The sequence below is a fragment of the Trichophyton rubrum genome, assembly GCF_000151425.1.
Source record: "Trichophyton rubrum CBS 118892 genomic scaffold supercont2.7, whole genome shotgun sequence".
Lineage (NCBI taxonomy): Eukaryota > Fungi > Ascomycota > Eurotiomycetes > Onygenales > Arthrodermataceae > Trichophyton > Trichophyton rubrum.
This window is the reverse complement of record NW_003456422.1, coordinates 310444-332894: the sequence shown is the minus strand read 5'-3', so window position 1 is coordinate 332894 and position 22451 is coordinate 310444. Positions and strand designations below refer to the sequence as shown.

General features: G+C 48.8%; 8 protein-coding genes across 8 annotated transcripts; 2 read left to right on the top strand and 6 right to left on the bottom strand.

Annotated features, from left to right (window-relative positions):
• Positions 1-81: 81 nt before the first annotated feature.
• TERG_06111 (uncharacterized protein) lies at positions 82-1596 on the bottom strand. Its single transcript, XM_003233068.2, has 2 exons — positions 661-1596; positions 82-582 (listed from the first exon to the last, which is right to left on the bottom strand). The coding sequence occupies exons 1-2, from the start codon at positions 1116-1118 to the stop codon at positions 144-146; spliced, it is 897 nt and encodes a 298-aa protein (XP_003233116.1). The 5' UTR covers positions 1119-1596; the 3' UTR covers positions 82-143.
• A 76-nt stretch (positions 1597-1672) lies between these two features.
• Positions 1673-3355, bottom strand: TERG_06110 (uncharacterized protein). The gene is made up of 3 exons (XM_003233067.2): positions 3211-3355; positions 2573-3133; positions 1673-2479 (listed from the first exon to the last, which is right to left on the bottom strand). The coding sequence occupies exons 1-3, from the start codon at positions 3262-3264 to the stop codon at positions 1970-1972; spliced, it is 1125 nt and encodes a 374-aa protein (XP_003233115.1). The 5' UTR covers positions 3265-3355; the 3' UTR covers positions 1673-1969.
• Positions 3356-3603: 248 nt separating this feature from the next.
• TERG_06109 (DNA-directed RNA polymerase I subunit RPA43) lies at positions 3604-4881 on the top strand (the record flags this gene model as incomplete). Its single annotated transcript, XM_003233066.1, has 1 exon — positions 3604-4881. The coding sequence occupies one exon, from the start codon at positions 3604-3606 to the stop codon at positions 4879-4881; it is 1278 nt and encodes a 425-aa protein (XP_003233114.1).
• Positions 4882-5102: 221 nt separating this feature from the next.
• Positions 5103-5613, top strand: TERG_06108 (uncharacterized protein; the record flags this gene model as incomplete). Its single annotated transcript, XM_003233065.1, has 2 exons — positions 5103-5177; positions 5254-5613. 2 exons carry the CDS (start codon positions 5103-5105, stop codon positions 5611-5613), a joined length of 435 nt encoding a protein of 144 aa, XP_003233113.1.
• Positions 5614-10492: 4879 nt separating this feature from the next.
• On the bottom strand, positions 10493-11134 carry TERG_12370 (uncharacterized protein; the record flags this gene model as incomplete). The annotated part of the gene is made up of 1 exon (XM_047751337.1): positions 10493-11134. One exon carries the CDS (start codon positions 11132-11134, stop codon positions 10493-10495), a length of 642 nt encoding a protein of 213 aa, XP_047606793.1.
• An 872-nt stretch (positions 11135-12006) lies between these two features.
• On the bottom strand, positions 12007-13414 carry TERG_12369 (uncharacterized protein; the record flags this gene model as incomplete). Its single annotated transcript, XM_003233064.2, has 2 exons — positions 12408-13414; positions 12007-12350 (listed from the first exon to the last, which is right to left on the bottom strand). The coding sequence occupies exons 1-2, from the start codon at positions 12817-12819 to the stop codon at positions 12007-12009; spliced, it is 756 nt and encodes a 251-aa protein (XP_003233112.2). The 5' UTR covers positions 12820-13414.
• Positions 13415-13785: 371 nt separating this feature from the next.
• Positions 13786-17093, bottom strand: TERG_06106 (uncharacterized protein). The gene has a single exon (XM_047748550.1). It carries the CDS (start codon positions 15582-15584, stop codon positions 14088-14090), a length of 1497 nt encoding a protein of 498 aa, XP_047604534.1. The 5' UTR covers positions 15585-17093; the 3' UTR covers positions 13786-14087.
• Positions 17094-19248: 2155 nt separating this feature from the next.
• TERG_12368 (uncharacterized protein) lies at positions 19249-22259 on the bottom strand. Its single transcript, XM_047751336.1, has one exon. It carries the CDS (start codon positions 21791-21793, stop codon positions 21422-21424), a length of 372 nt encoding a protein of 123 aa, XP_047606792.1. The 5' UTR covers positions 21794-22259; the 3' UTR covers positions 19249-21421.
• Between the last annotated feature and the right edge of the window lie 192 nt (positions 22260-22451).

Here is a 22451-nt window from a genome sequence, read left to right as displayed (position 1 = left end):
GGGGGTCAAACAGACGGGAGAGGGCGTTATACAAATACCATGTCCCCCCGGGGAAAATAAAAAAAAAAAGGGGGGGGCGGGGGGGGGGGGGAAGAAGAGAATGGGAGAATCGAAAACAAAAAAGGAGGGAGATAAGCGGAAGACTAGGAAGCAACGGCAACAGGAGCAGGAGAGTCGATATCCATCATGCTTCCGGCAGGCGTAGCATCTCTCTCGGCTTCAGGCTCAGCTTCGGTAGGATCAGCAGTGCTCTTCTCACTCTTCTCACTCTTTGCACTCTTCTCGCTCTTCTTGTCTTTCTCCTTGTCTTTCTTCTCTCCGTTGGTAGCTTGCTTTTCTTTCTGCTTCTCTTCTTCTTCCTCCGGCGTTGGCTTGGGGCGAGGAGGAGCCCCCCAGCTAGGAACCTGCCATATCACACCGGTAAAGGACTTGAGCTGAAAGGACTTTCGCTCCCACTTGCGACAGGGCTTGCCTGAGCGGTCCAGAGCACGCAGGCAGGCGTTGATGGCCCCCTGGTTGGCCTTGGGCCCCAGGCGGTGGTGAGGTGGAGGGGGTGGACGAGAAGGAGTCTCTCCGTCTTCCCTATATCGCTATTAGCCATGGCTTCTCTTTATTCTCGGGTGTATTGGGAAAAAGGACAGGTCCAAGTTATCAACTTACAGTCTTGGTTTCTTCTTGGGGCCCGGCTTGCCTCGTGGTTTAGGGAGGCCGTCTGGACCCAGAGGCTGAGCACCTCGCTTGGTCCCTGCCTTTGCAGCCCCCGACCCCGAGGCTGGTGCTGAAGTAGGCCCATTGGCGGTGGCAGCAGCCGAGCCAGAGCCCGAAGCTGAGGGAGTCGAAGGGGCAGGCCCGGCAGCGGTCGAGGCAGCGTCGCCGTCTGAGGCGTTATCGGTGAGAGGAGCAGCCGGCGGCGTCGACGGCGAGCTGGACTGGTCCTCCTTGTTGGCCTGGCTGTCCTCGCTGGCATTGCCGCTGCTGCCTCTGGGGAAGCGGCTGAGGAGGGCTGGCGGCAGCGAGAGGACGACTATCCTGTTCATCTTGGAGGCGGTGCTGCTGGCGGTGCTGGCAGAGCTGGCTGCTGGCTGCGAGGAGGTCGACGAGGTGTCTGAGCCGGCCATTGCTCTGCGGTGGGTGTGGTGTGCGGTGTGTTATACAGGCAGCGTGCAGGTTTGGGCAGAGTTTTCCGGTCCGGCGTGGCTCCTATTTATTTATTTTTTTGGCTCCCTGGTGGCCCTCTTCCGGCGAGGAGCGGAAGAAGGAGTCGAGGTAATTAGGTTAGGGGCAGCCCGTCGGCGCTGGCGATGGGCAGAGAGTCGAGCGGTGGGAGGCAGCGAGGTGAGATGGACTGGATGACGGAGGTGACGGTGGTGGAAGGGCGAGGGCGAGGGCGAGGGCGACGGGGAAGAAGAAACGGGGAAAGGTGGTTTTGAGTGTGTCATGGTGGCCGGCCGGTGGTGGTTGGTTTTTTCGCTTGTCCTTGTCCGCGCATCCGTCTCACTAACCACGACTAAGGAGAGAGACTGACGGGCGACTTGTCTTTTTTGCTTGGGTCGTTCTTGAAGGGTCGCAAGGAAGGGCAAAAGCGAGCGCGGGCCAGGCGACAAAGGCGAGGGCTTAGGTAAGCAGGAAGAAGGCAAGGCGGCGAAGGCGGCGGCGGCGGCGGCGAGGGCGAGGAGGATGGAGCTGGTCAGGTATGGTAAGGCAAGGGCTTAGTCAGGGAGGTGGACCAGTCAGCAGTCAGGAAGGTCGCGAAGGATTACCGCTAGGGCCGCTTTTGGGGCTAGTGGTATTGCAGTGACGGGAAATTTACTGCACTAGTAATTTTGACTAAGGGATGATAAATAGACGCTATGCTTATATAAGGTATTATACAATACTGGATGACAGCATTCAGCTCTTGCTTTCCCTCGACGATGCTTTCTTCCGATACTAGTACTCTGCTTCCTCTTCCATGATGGTGACGTTGATGCTACTGCTGCTCGTTCCGGCCCTGTTGCCTCCTTTGTTTGGCGGCGGAGATGGCCTGCTGCACCTCGGGAGCCTGGCCGGCCTCCTCTCTGCGTAGACGCTCCTTCATGCCTCGCCGCAGCCGGCCTACCCTGTCTACGTCCCCCCGGAAGGGCAGCATGTCCATGCCGAGCAGCTTGGCACTCTCTGCGTCTTGTGCCTGGGCCAGCTGCACGACCTGCGTCAGCTGTTTCTGCGCCTGTACGCCCAGCCCTTCGCCTCCTCGCCCCTTGCTCCGGCTGGCCTGCAACGTAGCCTCGGGCGGCGCCAGCTGCGAGATGAAGACGTTCATGGACATCGACGCCGTGCGCGCAAGAGACAGTATCTGGAACGGCAGCAGATAGAAGCGATCCAGCCCTAGCAGATTGCTGAGCATAGCCGGCAGGTAGGCACCTGGCATGAAGGTTGCATTCGGGTGGGTAAGCAGTGTCAGCTCCAGTGTCAGCAGTGCAAAAAACGTATAGAACCGCCACTGAGGAAGTCATGTCAGCCGGGGACTTCCACCAGACAAGTAGAGAAGCGGAGAGGATTAAAAAAAAAAAAAAGAAAGAAAAAATACACTTACGTATCTACCCCAAGCAGAGAACCAGAAGGTGTTGAGCAGCACCATCAGCAGAAAACCAACAAGGTACTGCGGTGCAAGCGCATAAAGGCCTTCGTAAAAGTAGGTGGCCGTGCTCAGCGTCTTACTTGGTCCTTCCGGCCTTACCACTACCCCGGCCCCGAACCGGTCATACGCAAACCTCTTGACCGGGTCGAGCAGCGTGTCCTGAGCCAGCTTCAATAGTACAAAGAACTCATCCACCGTCGACCCATCCTCAGCAGCCGAGCCTAAACCATTCTGTCGTGCCTTGTCGGGATGGAAAACAGTAGCCAGTCGGCGGAAGCGTGATTTGATGGTCCGCTCGTCCGATGTAGGCAGTACGCCTAGTATTTGATAGAAGTCTGGGGCCACGCGGAGGCTGTGGTATTCTTCGTAGATGGTGTACAGCAGGTAGCTGCTAATCACCGCGACATGGATGCGCCGGCGGTGACGGGCATGCCGTGCTGAGCCAGGCTGAGGGTGTGGTGTGCCAGCACTGATGGTAATGCGGTAGTAAAGGTTCTGCAGGAACGACGTAGCTATCTGGTTGATGAGATTGTTAGATTACCAGGTCGTAATGTCAATGGCTGTATAACGCGAGAGGAGGGGGGGAGACTTACTCCTGGGAGGAAAGCCCAGCCAGCATAGGACAAGACTCTAGACGCCGCGTCCATCTTGTAGAAAACACAGAAACATAAGAAGAAACAATATTAAACAGAGTCCATTTTTCAAATAAAAAAAAAAAAAAAAAGAAAAAAGAAAAGACTCAAAGAAAATAAAGGGAAAGAAAGAAATGCTTCACTGCTCTTCTCTCTTGATGCCACGACACATCAAATTGTTAGATACTCGGCGGCTAAACGTTAAGATGGGCGCTTCCCGGCTTGGCGCTAGCCGCCAGCGAAGAACCTTATTTTCTTAATTTTTTTTTCCCCTTTCCCTTTTCAGCTCAGAATTCAATTCCCCAACGGTCGGCGTGAGAGGACGACAAAGATACTTGTCAATTGACTGCCGACATGTCGATGGATGAGATGGAGATAGACTCGATAGCGTCGCCGGAGAAGAAGCGGAAAGACAAAGGTGAATCGAAGAAGCGAAAGAGACAAGAGCAGGCGAGCGAGACAGTTGTTGTCGACGACGGCGAGAAGAAGAAAAAGAAGAAAAAGGACAAACACCCGAAAAAGGGCGAGAAGCAAGCTGTAGGGGACGGTGGAAAAGGGAGAGACAAACTAGCATCCCGAAAACCGCTATCCAAGGCTTCGTCGAACGATAAAGATACCCATTCCCTCTCCTCGACCGCAGACCAGCTCCCTTCTTTCCACCGTGTGACTACAACACTCTACCTCCCTCTCTCGCCCATCGCTATATCACCCACCCATGCCGTGTCTTCCTTGCTGGCAGAGCATATCTCCCCTCTACTTCTGACCTACTACCCTCCCGTCCGCGGCGTGGTTCTCGCTTACTCCAACCCTTCCATCTCAGCCACCAAGCCTACGCCGACTCCAACATCAACCCACACTCCCAACCCGGAACCGCTCACCCTTGCTAAAACAGCAGGTGAGTATGGTGTCCTACACACCTATCTGACACTTACCTTCCTCGTCTTCCGGCCCGAACGAGGCCAGACCCTCGAGGGCTGGATCAACGTCCAATCTGAAGACTTTCTGGGTGCAATTGTGTTTAACTTGTTTTCCATTGGCATTGAACGGCGTCGATTGCCCGCGGACTGGAAGTGGATTGCCCCAGGCCAGCAGTCAGACAGACCCAGCACAACCAGCGCATCACCTACATCGAGCAGCAAGGACGAAGAAGATGAAGACGATGATGAACCAGACTCAGATAAAGAGAATTTCAAGCCCTTGGCATCGAATAGTGAGGCCTCGCAGTTTGAAGACGCGGCGTCGGCGGAAACGGGATATTTCCAAACTCGTTCCGGTAAGAGGGTTCGGGGAACCATTCGGTTTCGTGTTCGAGATGTCGACGTTATACCAGGCAGTGAGCGTGATAAGGGCTTTCTTAGCCTTGAGGGGACAATGTTAAGCAAGGAGGATGAGGATAAGCTTGTTGCCGAAGAGAGGAGTAAGGCTTCAGGTGCCGGGAGGGCAAAGAGTGGTGATAACTACCATGATCCTACATCTAGAGAGCTCCAGGAAGCGCCAGCTGTGGATATTGATCTGGATGCTGATGAGGACGAGGATGTGACCATGGCTGAGGCCGTGGAGGCGCAACCGTCAAAAAAGAAAAAGGAGAAGAAGGAGAAGAAGAGTAAAAAGGAGAAAAGCTCCAAGCCGTGAGATATAATGACTTTTTTTTCCAAAATGAATAGATCTTTTCCTTCCACATGTCTATCAACATTGGACCACATTTTGCTTATGTAATCGCCTAATCGATTTCGCGCGTAGGCGATTGCAAGAAAGAGATCTCAGACAAACTCCACCAAATAATTGACGATGACATTGGTATAAACCAAGTCAAGCGAAACAAGATAAAATAAAGAATAGAAATAACCGCCATAATGCCGCCTACAAGCCAGGAGCTTTCACTACTCATAAATCCCCTCGTCCCAGAATCAGTCACTCATAACAACCGGGTAGCTACCTCCATCCATCTTCCGCCCATACATCATATCCCCCAACAAGAACAAAGAGTGTTGACAGCAGACTTAGATACTCGCAAACCTACATTCCCTCATAGCCTTCCTACTAGGCACCGCCGCCGGCATTCTCGGCCTCCAGTCCGCTTACGGCTTCACATTCTACCTGCTAGGCACCATATTTGTTTCCTTCCTTGCCAACGCCCTTCTAGTGAAAGACAACACACCCAGAACAGCAGAGAAAAGTACGAACAAAGGCATTTCCGGCGTCGGTGCCTACTTTCCGGGCGATGGGGAACTGGTCCCCGCAAGTGGTGGTGGCTATGTGAGGAAGGGAGCCTGGAAGGATCTCTGGTTCAGCGGACTTGTTGCTACGGAGGCTATTAGCGGGTTTGTTCTTGGATGGGCTGGTGTGGGCGGTATTTTGAGATAGACAAAAGTTGGCCGTATGCTATTTGCTCTAATAATATCGGGTACAGCAGATAATGATGAGACGTCAAGCGCTTTGGTGTGTCAGCCACACCGAGTGATACCAGACAGCTAACAGATTGGCTATTGCTCAAATATCGTAAAGGTGTTAACTGTGCCAATAATTATCATGAACATGTCTAAGGCTTGCTACCCTTCCAAACAATCACATTGTGCAGCTGCCTCATGCGCGGCAATGAAAGCCTCCTATGCTCTATATTAATGAGGATTCAATAGGGGTTAATCGGCAAGCATTAATCAAACTACAACTGCAGTATAGAGCCCTTCGATGTATTCTAAACCCCAAACCTGTTGGGCAAATCAGTTAATATCCCTTTTTTAGAGCAACGGAGAGTAAGTGATCAGTTAAAGATCTATCAATAACAATTGCTTAACTATATAACCAGAACAAGTCAGGTACTGTACGGCGCGCCGACGTTATTACTCTTACTATTATGTGGCTGTCCCTTGTCTTCCCAACTTCCGCCCTAGTCGTATCACGTGGTTGGATATCACGTGTATGTCTACATAACTAATGGTTCACGTTTGAACAACGCGACTTTCTCCTCCTTCGACATTCCAATATTGAGTCTTTATCTACTTCCTACCACGGCCTCAGCTGGACCACTCGCAGTAAGGACAGCCAAGTACACGCTATTGGCCTTTGGCCATGGCGCAGATGATTCTCTAAGTAGTTCGAACGTACCCCCTGAGATTAGGGGTGAATATATCCCTTTGATTTATATTTATTACCTCCCTTGCTATATATCTTTAACTATCTAAAAGTACTAAGCTTTATATTCAACTAATATATCCCCCTTAACATATACCCTCAATAGTTTGAAGAATTTACTTTAAGGGTAGGCCGAATACGCCCGATTAACGCTAGCAATTTATATATACCCTTAGCCGTTCTCGAAGATAGAGCTAGTACCTAGGCTAGTTTTCTCTTAGCGTATACCCTTGCTAGCCTGGGGATTTCCCCGTAAGGATGGCCTTAATCTGTCCTCTTGAATATCAGCTATTACTCTCCTTAATACATACCCTTAAATCAGTGAGCGGAAGGGGATAACTTACCTGGGAGCGTTGTCTACCTATCCTCCCTATTTACCTGCTTGCTATCAACCCACATTCCTCCTCCTGAGCCCTTGGATCTACGCTGTTATTGATAGACAAATAATATCGGCATTATATTGGCCAGGGAAGGGGGTCTACTGGAAGGGAGCCTACCGGAAGGGCGAAGAGGAGCGTGGCTGCTTCTCTCTTAAATTTCTCTGGACAAAAAATTATTTATTTGCTCCTTAATAAAAAAAAAATAAAATAAAATAAAAAATAAAAAATAATATAATACGGGGAAAAAAAAAAAAAAAAAAAAAAAGAGGGAGGGAGAGAAGGAGAGAGAGAGGGAGGGAGAGGGAGGGAGGGAGGGAAGGAGGGAAAAGAAGAAAAAGAAGTATCACTACAAGGTAGAGTATCAACCACTAGCACCCCATATTTTTGACTCTTATAGAATTTGCTTTTACTTACGACGTTGTTGTCGGGTAGAGTTTTGCCCTCAGCAGCATCGGCCTCCTCAAAGGCTTGCATGGTGCTGGCCATGGGCTCCGACCCAGAGATGTCAACAGAGGAGTAGGACTCCCGTTATGGCAATGATGCCTATTATCCCACCGGCCCCTAGCTGGAAAATCCCCTCGAAGCTGAGGGAAAAGAGCGCGGGCCACGCCGCCGATGGGTCCGTCCCGGGAGCAGTGCAATTGCAGAACATGGCTCTGGTACTGCTGTTGTTGGTGCTGCTGCTGTTATCATCCTTGTTGTAGTGGCTCCTGCTGCTGCTGAGGACGAAGGAGAAAGGAAGAGGAAGATCCAGCGTGTGCCTTCTTTGCCTAAAGGAGACGCGTTTGGCCATCACGGGTTCTGCTGCCACTCACCGCCCTCGCACCCCTTACCGCGAGGGAGGGAATACCCCCTTAAGGCCTGCCGGATATAGGAGTGGTACTCTTCACTGGGCGTGCTATGCCGCTAGCCAGGGGCTCTACTGCAAGGGCTTTCGTCCAGCTACTTAGCTAACTATTAGACATTGATATCCAGATATTACTAGATGAATAGCGGACTGGAAGAGCCGTTGGCAAACTCGATATATCCATACTAGGTATATATTACTAGTATGACGGGTTTCTTATTATTACCACACGTGTATAGGGGGGTTATCAGCTCAGAATCAGATAAAGTGCAAGTCTCAACGCAGTGTATTTTCTGATAGATTATACATACGGGCAGTGAGACAACATTATCATTCGTATAGTATAGTATGAACCCTAGTTGTGATGGAATAGGCCGCAAGGCCCTGATGCCCTTTCCAATGGCTGTTGCTATGCTGATTTCTGGATTTCTCTAGGTACAATATAACATAAAAAAGAAATGGGAAAGGTCTGTCTGGTTAGGACTTCCCGGCTATAGTCACAATGAGTACCCTACTTTTCCCATTCAAGCCGTATTTCATGCCCCAACACAGTGTTAACTTTCTTGTTATGACGATGCTAACTGATTCTCTCTAGGGCGCCCCTCCGGAGCATCACAGAAAGATTTGCCTCTCCGGTGGCCACTGCCCCGGCATCACCTCAGTATTTGCAACAATTAAAGGGAACAACCAAGCCCAACGCCAGGTGAACTCCTACTTCTCCATTCGTATCGTCTTCTTTAGGGCTCCATTCAGGTATAGCACTTGGAACCGTCGAGCGCCCTCAATAGGGAAAGGCGTAGCTGAAGAACCGGTGACACCTTTAAAACCTTTGCCCTCTTTATGTATTACGAATCCTCGACTGCGGATACAACATCCGCAGTATAACGTGCAATGGGCGTAGTATAGTCTTTTATCTGGATATTGGCCACGTGGTTTCATGCAGCACTAGCATACCCTTGTACAACAACCACCTCGTATCTTGCATGCCTCCACCAGATGTTGCTATGAAAGGTATTTTATCGGATTATTACGGAGAGTATTATAATTCCGGGAGTAGCTAGCTTTATCTAGCCTTATCCTAGGGCCACTAGGTTTGCGTTGATGAAGATCATACCACATATTTGTAAGAGCCCAAGCTTGACTTCCTTCATTAATATAAGTCGCTAGTCTCTTAGGCTATACTTATCCAGATCACGAATTTTGTCTAGTTTCCCTTGCGTGGTATATTCAATTATTATTCCTCAGATAAATATTTGCCGTTGTCTCCAATGATGGAGTCTTAGGGCTAAAAGTGCCCGCTCATTAAGCCAATTTATTGCTCTCCGATCTTCCTCCCTGGATAGGAAAGCTATCTTTATCTCCTGAATTGTATTAGATATCCAATATATCTTCATATGGTCAAATAGTTGTTCGAAATTCGGGCCAATAGTTGATAATATCATAATGACAAGTATAAAGCAGCCACCAGCAAGAACGTGGTTGCTGGAAAATTGTAACAAGTCTCCAATTGCCATTTTTGGGCGTTCAAGACTTTATGTCTAAGACGAAAGCTTGAAGATTATATGAAAAATATTTTGAGATGTGAGGAGAGGAAGAGATGCAGTTTGTCCTTTTATTGTACGTAGCTTTGGGATGAAATTCTACAGGGTATCGTCATATACTTTGTGCGTGGAAGATGCAAAACACTCTAAAACCCAACCACGGACCGACCACCAGCTGGTGGCATTCACATGATGAGGTCATCCTTGCAGCCCTAACTTTCGGATCAACTAACCAACTAGTTAGTTAGTTCGTTAACTAAGCTTTGCGGCGGCTACTAAACCTTAAAACGACACCTGATCTTCCTCTGACGGGAGAACCCATTGCCTAGTGAGCTCTAGTTGAGTACACTACTTTAGCCTTGATGGGCAGTATCTGCAATCCATACACCCTGGATTCGGAAACCAGCCTGTTTTGAACGTGCATATATCTCCTCCCAGAGGGGTTTATGTAGCTCCTGATAAGCAAATAATAGTTAGATATACCCGACGAATTTACAAGGAGCTCCTTCAAAGTAGTTTTGGAAAGCTGTTGGCATGGGCACCTATTATGGTGACATCACCCTATTGCGGGCCTGGGTTATCCAGTGTTAAATACTGCTTGAGAGTTAAGCTAAGCGTTTCTTCTTGACTGGCAGCTGTCGCATGGGGGTATTCCCTTATATGTTGGCAGGGCACGACATGCTCAACGACCCGAAAGCAGCTGGCCACCTTATTATATACCTAGGTAACTAGTCAGGGGTGCCTTGAGCTTTGTTGCTTTCTAATTTAGCCCTCCTGGTAGCCTCCCTATCCAGCCATAGGGTATTACTCGAGAAAATAACATGGGCATCCATGGATCGGCCACTTGTTACCAATGGGCCAAGGTTCCATGGCACACCCCTAATCAGCAGTGCAAACGGACTGCATATTCTTCTTCTTTTTGTTGGATATCTGACCCTAAGGGTAATAAACTCTTGTACCTGTTGGCGAGTCGCGGGATATACATAAATCCTTTGAGAAAACACAAGCTGGGAAGACGAGTTCATCCTTTGCCCGGAAAGTGTACTGTACATAGCGGACATCTACTCTGTATCTACATAGCTGTACCTCGATTGGGCTGCTGGCCTGGAGTATGAGCGAGCGGCCCAAGTGACCGTATCGTGAAGGATCCAACCCTAGACATCCGCATTAACTGTTTTGTGCTTCTTGAAGGCTCGAAGTCTGTTTTTCTCCTCAAGCACAGCATGGGCTTGTTTCTCTTTCTCCGCCTTTGAAAGGGGCGTGCTGATATATTTGTTGACTTCAACGGTGCCCTAGTAGTAATATGTCAGAAATGAAAGCCCAAAAGGTGAAAAGGGCCATGGTTAGATGCTTACTGTAATAAGAGCCCACAGGAAGGGGATCTGGATAACCTCGCTGCTAACAATAGCCTCCCCAATCTTTCCATCCTCCGCGGCTTTCCTCTCGGCTTCCTCCTTAGCCTTTTTAGACTTAATCCAGACATTTCCAAGGAAGAATACGGCCACTAGACTGATCGCCATAATAGGAATAATAGAGATAAATGCCCACAACACAGCATTCTTCGCCAGATTGCGCACATAGTTTTGGATATCCGGGGGCAATTTGTTAATTGCTTCCAGGCTTTGACCGGTATTATGTAGGTCCAGGCCTTCCTTACTACTGCCATGTCGGAAGACCTCGGCCATCTTGTTGTTAAACACACTGCCCATAATGGTCAAAGCAAGTGTTCCGCCGAAAGGCAGGCTGAACCTCATGATGGACATGGCAGGGGCAATCTTATCGGGCCAAATTCCAGCCACATGTAGTGTGGCTGGCATAAATCGCATGCCTGTTCCAGCACCAGCAACAGCCATCATTCCGCTGACGACAGGAATGTTTCGAGTTGTGGTTGCCCAGGTCAGGAGGGCGATTCCAACAGTTTCGATTATAGTGCCCGCACTTAGAGGAACGAATGTTTGTGCTGGCCAGACATTGCAGGTGAACATGGCAAAGTAAGCGCCAACTATTACTCAGAGTTAGTTGCAGTTTTTTTATACAAGTAGATCTGTTATGCAGTATAACTTACATCCAATACCCGGGATATAGTAGAGTAACTGGAGGCCAGAGCGCCCAGCTTCATAACCCTCAACAAGAGTAAAGTAGATAGAGATGAAGTAGAAAACAGAAAACATGGCTTTAGGGGTTTGCAATATTAGCATCAGATATGTTAGGGAATCTAAAGTTTCGACTAGTGGACTTACCAGCACCAGTTGCAAATTCAATAATGGCCAAGACAATAGTATCCCTATTCTTGATGATATCCGAGGGTATCATAGGTGACTGTTGAGGAAGTAAACGGCCAAAAACGCGTCCGGGTTCAAGTAGGTATTCATAGACAAAAAAGAAAACAAAAAGAATCGACCCGATAACCAGCGGAGTAAGGACGGCTGCATGGGTCCATGGGTATGTAACACCACCCCAAGCAGTACCAAGAATAAGCAGGCCAACACCGAAGACGAATAAAAAAGTGCCGCCAATATCAATAGTAGCGAGGCCAGGTATGAAGCTGCTGCGTCGAGATCCTTTGGTGAAATGGGTTCCTTGTACCAACTCATTGCGAAGCAGAAAGTATATAATGAAATGTGCAAAAAATGCAACCTTGGTAGGCATTTTAGTTCATACTCCCCCGAAACTGGGCTGGAGAACTCACTGGTATAGTCAAAACAAAACAGTATCTCCAGTTAGACTGGTAATTCCGTGATCAGCAAGCAAATACCCTCAGATGATCAAAAATCTCCTTACATTTGTTAGATATCTATTCAATTATTAGCTTCAACAATATCAACAATATTAAGGGCACAAAATCCAGGAGATAAACTCACCCGCCGATAATAGGCCCAACACTGTAGGAAATTCCAGCAACGAACTGGAAGATGGTACTGTTCTTTGCGTTGTCTTTCAGACTGACTTTATCGGCCAATATTATCTGAATCAAATTTGTGATACCCGACGCGCTTGTTCCTTGCAATGCCCTACCTAGCAAGAGGACACCCCACGACGGAGCAACAGCGCATAAAACGCTGCCGATGAGCATAAGAAACATTGCTAGCTGTAGAACGAAATGGCGGCCAAAGACATCGGATAGTTGGCCAAAGGCAGGAATGAACGCCGTTGAAGTAAGGGTAAAAGCCGTTACGATCCAGTTGAGTTGATCTAACTTGTCTATATGAGGTTAGAAGAAGCTGCTGAAATATCAGGGAAGCTGAAATAGGGTCATACTAAAGTGAGATGCAATAAAAGGTAATGCTGCAGCGACAATGGTCAAGTCCACGGATGCTAGGAAGTACGGCAGCAGTAAGCCCGCAATCAACTTCCATCGGTAAACACGGGCGTCATGTTTCTCCTTTTTACACAACTCACATGGCCCCGACGCCTGTATTTGAGATCGCTGGTTTAAATCGGCTAACTCGAGTAAGGCTTCTGCCTGCTGGGGTTCAAGAGACCCGGCATCCGGGCGAATGTAAGTCTGCTTTGGTTTGTTTAATAATAATGGTGAGGCTGAAGTTTGGCTTTGGCTTCCCAGAAGATGCGAACACAGCTTCTTCTCCTTTTGTTTCTCCGAATCGACGGCTAGCTCAGATCCAGGCTGGTTTTCCTCGCGGCGCTTCTTGATTGCTTTATATATAAGCATTTTGTGTACCGGTTTTTGAAGGGAAATGAGATAAAGGGGGAGTTATGGTCAATCCTATATGAATTGCACTGGGGAATGATCTTGTTGATATCGTGGTGGGTAGAGGAAAGGTGCATTCTAGAGGAAAAGGCATAGGTCTATATATCATGGCCCGACAGACTCGATACGAGTCAATTTCCATAACGAGATATAGCCCCATCAATTCTTAAAAGTCCGAAAAAGCTTGGTGCGCAGGTGGATACGAGTATCCTTGTGTGTACAGCCACCGACCGCAGACAGGTCACAACCAACCGTTTGGGTGACAACCGTACTCTTCATCTGCAGGGTAAACAATATTGTACCCGTGAGCCATCCCAGGCAGACATAGTCGCCTGGCGGGTTTGCCTTGCTAAGGTGAGCCATCTTAGGTAGTAGGCAATCAATAGCACAGTCAACTGGGATTAACGTGTTGGTAATTTGTTGGTAAAATGAGGCTTCAGGCAGAAACATTACTGCCACAGCTAACTAAGAGAGCTATTTAAGCCAGCTGGCTGGCTGCCTCTACTCTTGAAACATAATATCAAGAGAAGCTTGCTGTAGAAGTTGAAACGCCGAGTGGCCGCAACTCCTACTAAAAACGGTAAAGGGTTTAATATCTTTAATATCTGCACAGCCCAGGCAAACGCACAGCGTGCTGACTAATTCAAAAATAAGCTAACTCCTTTTGGCAATGACTGCGAAGCCAGCAGGAAGCTCGGACCATGTGTCAGGGGCAAAGTTGATTTAAGCTTCTTCGCTAGCCTAAAAAAGGAAGACACTCGTATTGGGGCTGCAGCTGAGCCTCATTTAGGGCAACAAGAAAACGAGATAGGCGAGAAGAAAGAGCACCTTTGCTCAAGGGGATCTCGAGAACCAAGTGATTACTCCCCAATAAGCAACAGATCAATGAATTAATGATAAACGAAGTCAAAGTATGTATAATATATAATAGATATATATTTTGTGCCCCACATTATATATAAGTAGGGGAGTCGAGGCTAAATTAAGTGTCCTCGAAGGCACCAGGCTAACTCCAAAATCCTCATGTAATCGCTGAGAGGTATTTCCAGACAAATAAAACACAGTAAAAAAAGTACCTAATCCAAAATCAGAGGGAAAAGAACCCACCAAGCGACAAGAGAGTAGATGTAATATAGACAAAAAGAAGCAGAAACAGGACACGAAATGTCGTTCAAACACGAAACTCTATCAACGTATTCGTGTGACGACTTTTATACAGCAAATAGGTGTCATTGCAGGGCATTAGCAGTAGCACTTTGAAGAGCACTGGTTAGATCGACGTGGAACATAGGGCGGTTCATGCTGTTCACAACAGCACCTCGAGAGCCGCTAACTTTCTCAATCTCCTTGTGGTAAACGCCATCCTTGCATATCTCCACCTGTTCGGTGGGTGCTTGTGAGGCTGGCGTGATGGTTCCAATCTCTTCGTCATGGATCCTGCTGGAGTGCTTGGGGTCCAATTCTAGTGAGCCGGTGGAGCTGTTTGATCCATCGATGCTGGCGACGCTGAAAACTGGTTTCCAGCGTGGAACTGCGATCTCAGCCCCTACAGGGGAGGTGGGGTAGCCGAAACCAGCAGCAGCAAGAGCACGTCTAGTCCATCTGTTGTTGACATGGGCAAAGTGCCACTGGACAACATCTGGGGCGGCATGTCGGTCGAGCTGCTCTCTGACATCAACCAAGTTCTGGACGGAGGTGACATCGACATTGTTAACAGAGGAGAAGTCCATTATGACAGCTTTGAGGGTTGGCAGATCGGCAGTCGAAGCCTCGGTCTCGCCGCGCTTGGGTCCAGGGTTATTCCATGGTCTGTCACCCATACGCTCATATGCATTCTGGTTAGTGCGACGAGTCTTGGCCAAAATATGAGCGACGAAATCATCAAGATAACTGTTGGAATTAGGGTAGTTGAATCCTTCAGAGAACTTGTAAATGAAGATACCAGGCAGAGCATGTTCAACCTGAACATCAGGGTTAGAACCATCGCGGTGGCTGAGAGGAAGGAAGATGTTGCGACTGCTCGATCCTCCAGGGATGCCCGAGTTGTCATCAAAAGTGCCATACTTTCCGTCATTATCCAGGACATGGTCGCCGAGGACGGAGTTGACTTTGACCCGTCCAAGAAATTCACCTTTCGCCTTAACAAGGCGGAACAGGAGAATAGCCAAGGAGAAAGCAACGGTAGCATAGATCCCGTTCTCGATGGTGGAGAAGACAGAAACGAAGACACCAACAAGGAAGACGATAACCTCAAGCGGAGAGACTTTCCAGAACTGGTAGACAACGTTTGGAGGAGTAATTAGATCGCCAACAGCGTGGATGATAACGGCGGAGAGTGAAGAGTTAGGGATATAGAAGAAAACAGCTGGAAGGGCATAAATAGCTAGGAGAACAACCATAGCAGTGAAAACACCACCAAATGGAGTTCTAATTCCGGCCTTAGAGGCAATAGCAGTACGGGAGAAAGAACCGGTAGCCGGGTACCCTCCGAGGAATGGACCAAGCATATTACTGGCACCAATGGCGACGAGTTCTTGGGAGGGGTTAATGGTGTAGTTATTAATTCGACCGAACGACTTGGAGATGGCAATGTGCTCAAGCAGCAAGACAATGACAGAAGCTGGGATTTCACCAGAGAATGTGCTCAGAACGCGTGAGTTAAGGACAGGGACACCAGCATTTTGGAAGCCTATCAGATATGTTAGTTTTATGATAGCTTTCAACATCTCCGTTCCAATTGCTACTTACCTCGTGGAACAACGCCCAAGATCTTGAAAATTGGCTTCATTCGGTGGTTTCGGTTAACTAAGAAGCTGACGAAGGTGTAGAGAAGGATGACGAAGACTGCGCGCAGCGTAGAAGCAAAAAAGTAGACCTTCGCCTTAGAAGGATGACGCTTAGCCATGTAGGCGCACCCCGATCGAATGAAGTAAAGGAGAAAAAGGGCAGTGAGTCCCATAGCAGCGTCGATCTTAGCACTCGGCAAATGCTTGAGAGAACCGATGATGACTTCATAGGTAGTACCTCGGGTGTTGAAGCCACTGAGCCCGAGCAGAGATGGTACTTGGCCAGAAGCAATGCTAAGGGCGGACCCAGTCATGAAAGCAGAGATGGCCGTGAGTGGAATGAAGTCAACGATCCAGCCGCATCGGATCAAACCAATAAAGGCAATGATACCGCCAGCAACAATACCAATGGCCGACGCCACAACCTCTGGGGGAACATCGGGATGTTCAACCTTTGCCTTGTCGATGATATGGCCAACCAGGGTCGAGACAACGGCAACAGGCTATGCAATTCGTCAGTTTCCGGCTATATAACATATCATGACTGGATATACATACACCAATAGCGATATCCTTGGAAGTAGCAAAGAGCCAGTAGAGCAAGGGGCCCATGAAGGAGGAGTACAGGCCAAACTGGACAGGAAGCTGAGCGAGTTTGGCATAGGCCATACCCTGAGGAACGACGACGACACCGACAGTCAAGCCTATGGTCGTTTATTAGTGATGCATAGACTTTGATAATGGTCCTTGTTGGAGTACTTACCGGCAACAAGATCACCGACCAGCCATTGGAGGTTATATCTGCTGATCCAGTTAAGGAACGGGAACAGACTGGTCAGGTACCTGACCACATCCTCGCCGCTGGGGGTGAGCTCGCGGAAGTACTCCATCGTTGTCGGGTCCTGGTCGAAGTACATCTCTGCTGACTGCACAGAGATGGTCGACTCTCCTCGGGTCACGGGGTCTGTGGGAACAGGGTATTCATCCTTGAGGCCAAGGACCTTCTTGAGGCCGGCACCCAACTTCTGCATCTTCGTCTGGTACTCGGGAGACTCGGAAGACGCCATTGTGTGAAGCAACGATTGATCGGTGAAACAAGATGGTATACTAAACAGAAGCTGTGCCTGCAGCTAGGTTTAATTATCCTGCTACCTCGTTTCCCCCGGAATGGTGTCTTGAGGGGATAGGAAGAGCCAAAGCGGTTAAAGCCCGAAGGAGAACTTCTCAATGCAAGGACGATATTGAATGCTCTGATTTTGTGAAAGGTGAGGAGGTAGAGCTACCGGGCTCAATGATCAACGGGATCTTCTTGGAAAGGCGAGAGGTCTAGCGAGTACCCATTATCAGTCTGATACAAGATGCTATTCCAACAACTGAAAATGGCCCTGGGGAAGGCAGGCACTGTTTCTCTGGTCGAATCCCTTTGGAAGGATTGCAACCCACCAGCTCACTGATGAAGGAAGAGAAGAAGAAGAGGTGTGAGAATGGAACAGGAGAAAGAAGGGGGGAGGGGGCCTAAAAGAGGATCGAAACAGCGGAGGACTGGACCATATTTATGAACTTCCTGCTACGGCCTTCGACCTGAGAGGTGAATTTAAGTTATAGATCGATAAGAACGAGGTTTTTCTGGCGGAGCATGTCCCTCCTGCGACTGGCGGGAAGTCACGCAATCAATGGGAAACGGGCCAGACAGGACAGTGCAAGGGAGTGGAGAACCATGGGCCACGGAAACCCAGGGAGACAGTCCACAGTTTCCGCCTTTGACCGTACAGCGAAACATGGTCGAAGGCTTCCAGGCGAGGGCGTCAGGGAGAAGAAAGTGTCGCCGCAGCCATCAGGATGGTGGATCACACAGCTGCACCTGTTGTTTCCATCAAACTGCAAAAATAGGAAGAATGAGACTAGGTGGAGGAGGGGGGTCACTAAGCATCTGCAAAAATCTATTACTCGTACATGCCGTCCTAGGCCGGAGGGATTGGCAACAAGCTTAATTTCCAGCCATAACCGCTACAAGGATGGATGGATACAAGGAGACAGTCTATCACCCAAAAGGGCCGGAGCAGTCGCAGGGTAGTGAAGCTGAAGAAAGAAGAAAATAAAAATGGAAAGCAGAGGCAGCAAAAAAGCAAAGTCTGAACACGAAGGAAGTTTGCCTGTTCTTCCAACGGTTCTGGGGGTGAGAAATCGATGCCTGGAGAGTCTGGAGGCTGATCGCAACCAAGCATTTTCATAACGTTCGATGCTCTCCCTAAAAAGAGCTTGATATATAGGCGCCGAGTGAGAAGTTCGTCTCATCGACGCCCACAAGGCAGTGATAAGAAATGCTACTCGATATCAAGCCTCTGGTCGACTCTTGTTCAAACGAAGATTATCAGCCAGTGTTGAACGCCAAGGAAGGTTAAGTCAACACAGCTTATAGGATGAACTCAAGCTCTCCCAAGGCGCCAGAGGATGGCATCATACCGAATTCGACAAGCTTCTTTTGCTGTTCTAAGTGTGGCAGGACCTGCGAGCCTCTTTTCCCTCCTTCTCCAACCCCCGTGTATCCAAAGTATATATACGGCCTGTTTTGAGTCAAGCAGGGCCCGAGAGGCGAATCTCTCCCGTGGCCCCGATCCAGTCAGTCAGTCCTCTTCAAGGGGAAGAGACTTGTGATGCTGGTAAGGAGGATCCACTAAATACGATGAGGATAACTATACGATCAGACCTCCCAGTGGTATGGGCGGTCTGCAGAAATGGAGAGAGCAAGATGCCAAAGAAGAAAGGGCAAAAGAAAAGAAACATCTCAGGCGAGAGGGATGGGGTTTGACAGCCACTCCCCCCGACCCCGTACGAGCTCATCCGCCAGCTATTACGACATCGTACAGATGATGCGTGAGGTCGCTAACCTTCTTGCTGGTCACGTCGCAACGGGGGTGTCTGGATGGATGGATGGATACATGGACAGCAGATATATAATAATGGCTTCGATCAGCTCAGAGCAACTTGTCGAGAATTTCCTGACACACATGACTAATTTTCAGCTCTCCGGAGAAAGTATGCGGATAACCTACTGCTACAGTGTGGTTCAACAAATATAGCGATGTTTCGCAACCTTGTGGCAACCTCGTGTATGGGATGGGCTGAAATGATACTCCAAGACAACAACAACTCAGACAGGGCAGATCTCAACAGGGGCTTCGAGATAAGAATTTGCAGGGCTTAGAAAGGAGTCCTTGGCGCGGTTATGGGGGGACCGCTCCGTATTCCTATTTTTTCCCTCTCGGGGGCCTATATTGCTTTTTTCTTTATGCAGACAAGAAAACTCATATATGGAGAATCCTGGAGCAAGCAGGGGTCTTGCAACCAGGCTAACGGACTAAGCTGTCTGGCTGCCGTACTAGCGGTTAGAAAGGTTGCAAGAGAAAGGCCAGGGAGAGGCAGATCAGGGTCGACCCGGCCGTTTCACGACACGCCAGCATTTCCCTTCCCTTGCGGACCGAAACACCACCATCACGTTGCACTTTACACGGTATATCCGGCCACATCGGCCAGCAGTCGGCATCAACGAGCGGGTTATCATGTGACCTGGATTCTTTGGAGACCGAGGATAGAGAGAGGGAAGAAGAAGAAGAAGAAGAAGAAAAGACGACAGCGAAGTGAGCAAACGAAGGTTGTGGGCTGCAGAGCCTGGCTTTATTGCCCTGGTCACCTTCTCGCCAAAAAGGAGGCGTTTGTGCTTTAACTTGCTGTGTCAACATTCTTGTCATCTCTCTACTGACACCTACACCAATCGAGAATCAAGCGGCGGCAGCGCCACAGTCTCACACGACGAAGCTGCTACTTAAAGCTACACAGTCAAAGGGAGTGAGTGCCTCACCGATTCTGCGCAGACCTAAGCCTGGGCTGGCAGTTGGCAGTTGGCATGTTGGGCAGGAGAAAGGGAAAACCGGCAGTAGGCATCCTGCTCGGTCACCAGGCTGGCCGCGTTCTGCGCTGTCTGGAATTAATTGCCAGAGTTGCCATTACTTAACTAAAGAAAAGTTGTCTGATCGGGATTCCCTGTCTGATCAGCTCGACGGTCATTGACTGACCATAGCTTGACTATTCATCCTCTGGCCCGGACAGTTCGTTCACTATTGAAAGGGAACCATTCCATCCAAAAATTATTCAGCCAACATGTATTTTGCACGGCTGATGGCCGAGATAAGAGGAACAAGAAACGTGATCTCCACAACACGAACCCCTACCCCAGCGTTTGGTACTCTTTCGCCCATGGCAGACAGGGATTTTCTACAAGGGGGGTTCTGTCACAAATGCCGTATCGTATCTTCCCGTTTTGAAACAACTGCCGACATATCTGTACAGAGTGACATGCTGTCAACACCGCCCTCGTTCGCCTCAAAAGAACACGAAAGAATACTCAACACGAGTAACTACCTTGGCAACACTCAGGGATCAAAGACAAGATTTTTTTGGATAGATGGAATTGTCCACCCCTTGCCCCTTGACCGGTTATCATCGACGCCCAGGATTGATTGAAAGCATAAAATGCTTGAATTCCTTATTGTACAACAAGGAAATACAGCATTCAGGCCCGAATATTGATGCACTGCGCAACAGTGTTGCACTCAAGGCCGTCCGATAGTGGCCGCCTATGGAGTACTGAGAACGGTATAACCGGGTTGTCTTGGGGGAGTTCAGAGAAACCATCTTTTTGGCCAGCGTCCTAGAAGAAGTTCTGGTTCGATCATGGTTCATCATCGGTTCATCGCTCTCTCATCAGCGTAACGTGAATCTCACCCTCCATTTCTCCACATCATCAGCCCTTCAAATGCCTCTCTGGAACGTAGGCTCATGGAGAACCCTTCAACAAGAGAAGATATCTCTTCCTCTTCTTGGGTGATATTCAGATATCGGGACCCATTTCACATCTTTTTCACCAGGAGTCATCGGATAGAACGGAGTAACTAGGCTGCTTGCCATATCATCTCTCGGGGAAATACAGCTGCGGCGACAGCATGACTTGGAATCAATTCTTGGATCAAAGGCACCCATGGCCATCTCGGCACTCTATAGTGATGCGTTGATGCACACTTCTGCTGTATCGTGATTCACATGGTCCCACCAAATTTCTTCGTATCGCCATGCGACATCGCTAAGGGAGATATACAATCCCAGTCTTGACTGCTAAACCAAACCCTGGCTTGCCACTCGCAGAGTCTTGAGGCGTCCTCCGGATTCCTAAGAAAGTGATCCCCAAGTATGGAGTACCAAGCCCGAAATCTATATAAAGAGTGTACGTACCATAGAGGGGGCGGGGACACAGGACAAGGTGGTAAAGGGCATGGTGAACCCCTATATCAGGTTGCCACTGCATAAATATCTGCTGGTGCCTGCTCGACAGTTTCACAGAAGACAGAAACTACCCTGACCGCATGGAGTCAGAATAGGCTCATTCGGATAACAACGCTGTGATTCAGAGCAATCCTGCGTCACTGACATGCAGCAATCGAACTCGCCCGACTATAATACAGAAAGAAGCTATCGATAAATGTTCCGGAACAGTGAACTGGGGCAGTGATCACTCAACAGCAGATAATAATGAATAATGGACCAAGGAGTTGGTTGAAACGAGATGTAAAACGCTGTGGTGGGAATGGTTCGAACACTCGTATAATCCGGGCCACGGTCGTCCCGAATACGTCTTGCAACCCTGGCGCCAGTTTAATACTCTGCACGAGAAAAATAGTCTATGTTTGGGCCAGCCAGCCCTAATCGAAATCTATCTTTACACCTTAAATCGTGACCATAGGAGCGACATTGCAGCAACGATAAAAGGGGGGGAAGTAAGTGGTACGAAGCAATGTTCTAGACAACCGAAAAAGGCACCTAGTAGCGGTAACACCGCTGCAATGCAATAATTCGACATCAAAGGGAAATTGACTAATTTTATTCGACCTTGCAGCTATAATATCCAGCAAATATCTGGTCCATCCCTCTCTCAACGTGCGATGATAACTTGTTCTAGAATTTTTCACACCGAAAGCTCTCTTTGCTTTTTTTTCTGCTAATCTGGATACTCCGTTGCAAGCAGACCCAGTCTGACAAGGCACGATCTGCGCCCGGCCAAGCAAATGTCTTTCTGACACAGGTGGACCAGATCCCATGAGTGGACTTCTTCCAGCTATATGTATTAGCCTAACTTAATAATATCTCCCATGCAACGCTGATATTATTACTTAAGTATATCAGGCCCGATGCCCTGATATGCCTGGAACACGGAGATACTATTCTAGGATACATGGGCTGAGACCGAGGCCTGGACGGACAACTGGATGCGACGGGAGGAAGCGGATGCGAACACATCCTGTTCGTTCATCCTCCTGCACTGTGCTTGACTGTAAAGCAAGTCATCATACGGAGAATGTATCCTCGCATCACACCAGGCGTGTCTAGCTTCTTGAAAAAGAATGACCTGCTTGTATGCGCGATGAATGTTGCACTGAGGGCTGCAATCTGTTGTCTCAGCCTAATATGGCATGCTTTTTCCCTACCCCCTGAATATCTCATATCTCATATCTCACCAACATCACGTTTATGATTGTTTTCTGTCTTATTGAGCAAACAATTATCCTGCATTCTGCATTTCGCCTTGCGCCCCCCATCACAGATGAACTTCTCGTCCCCGTGCAGTTTACTAACCGTTTAGGCAGCTACGCTGATTCGTCTGCTGATTCCTCGCTAAATGGTTTAATAGGCTATCATTCATCCACCGAGCGCCTTTACTCAATGAAACACTGCATACAGTGGCCCCCAAGTTTGTGA

Coding starts and splice junctions, on each gene's coding strand:
- TERG_06106 (XM_047748550.1), bottom strand. CDS start 15,584: ATGTTGAAAGCTATCATAAAACTAACATATCTGATAGGCTTCCAAAAT.
- TERG_12368 (XM_047751336.1), bottom strand. CDS start 21,793: ATGGGATCTGGTCCACCTGTGTCAGAAAGACATTTGCTTGGCCGGGCG.
- TERG_06111 (XM_003233068.2), bottom strand. CDS start 1,118: ATGGCCGGCTCAGACACCTCGTCGACCTCCTCGCAGCCAGCAGCCAGC. Junction 583..660: donor CCCAAGAAGAAACCAAGACT/GTAAGTTGATAA, acceptor ATAGCGATATAG/GGAAGACGGAGAGACTCCTT.
- TERG_06110 (XM_003233067.2), bottom strand. CDS start 3,264: ATGGACGCGGCGTCTAGAGTCTTGTCCTATGCTGGCTGGGCTTTCCTC. Junction 3,134..3,210: donor GCTGGGCTTTCCTCCCAGGA/GTAAGTCTCCCC, acceptor CTCATCAACCAG/ATAGCTACGTCGTTCCTGCA. Junction 2,480..2,572: donor TCTCTGCTTGGGGTAGATAC/GTAAGTGTATTT, acceptor TGACTTCCTCAG/TGGCGGTTCTATACGTTTTT.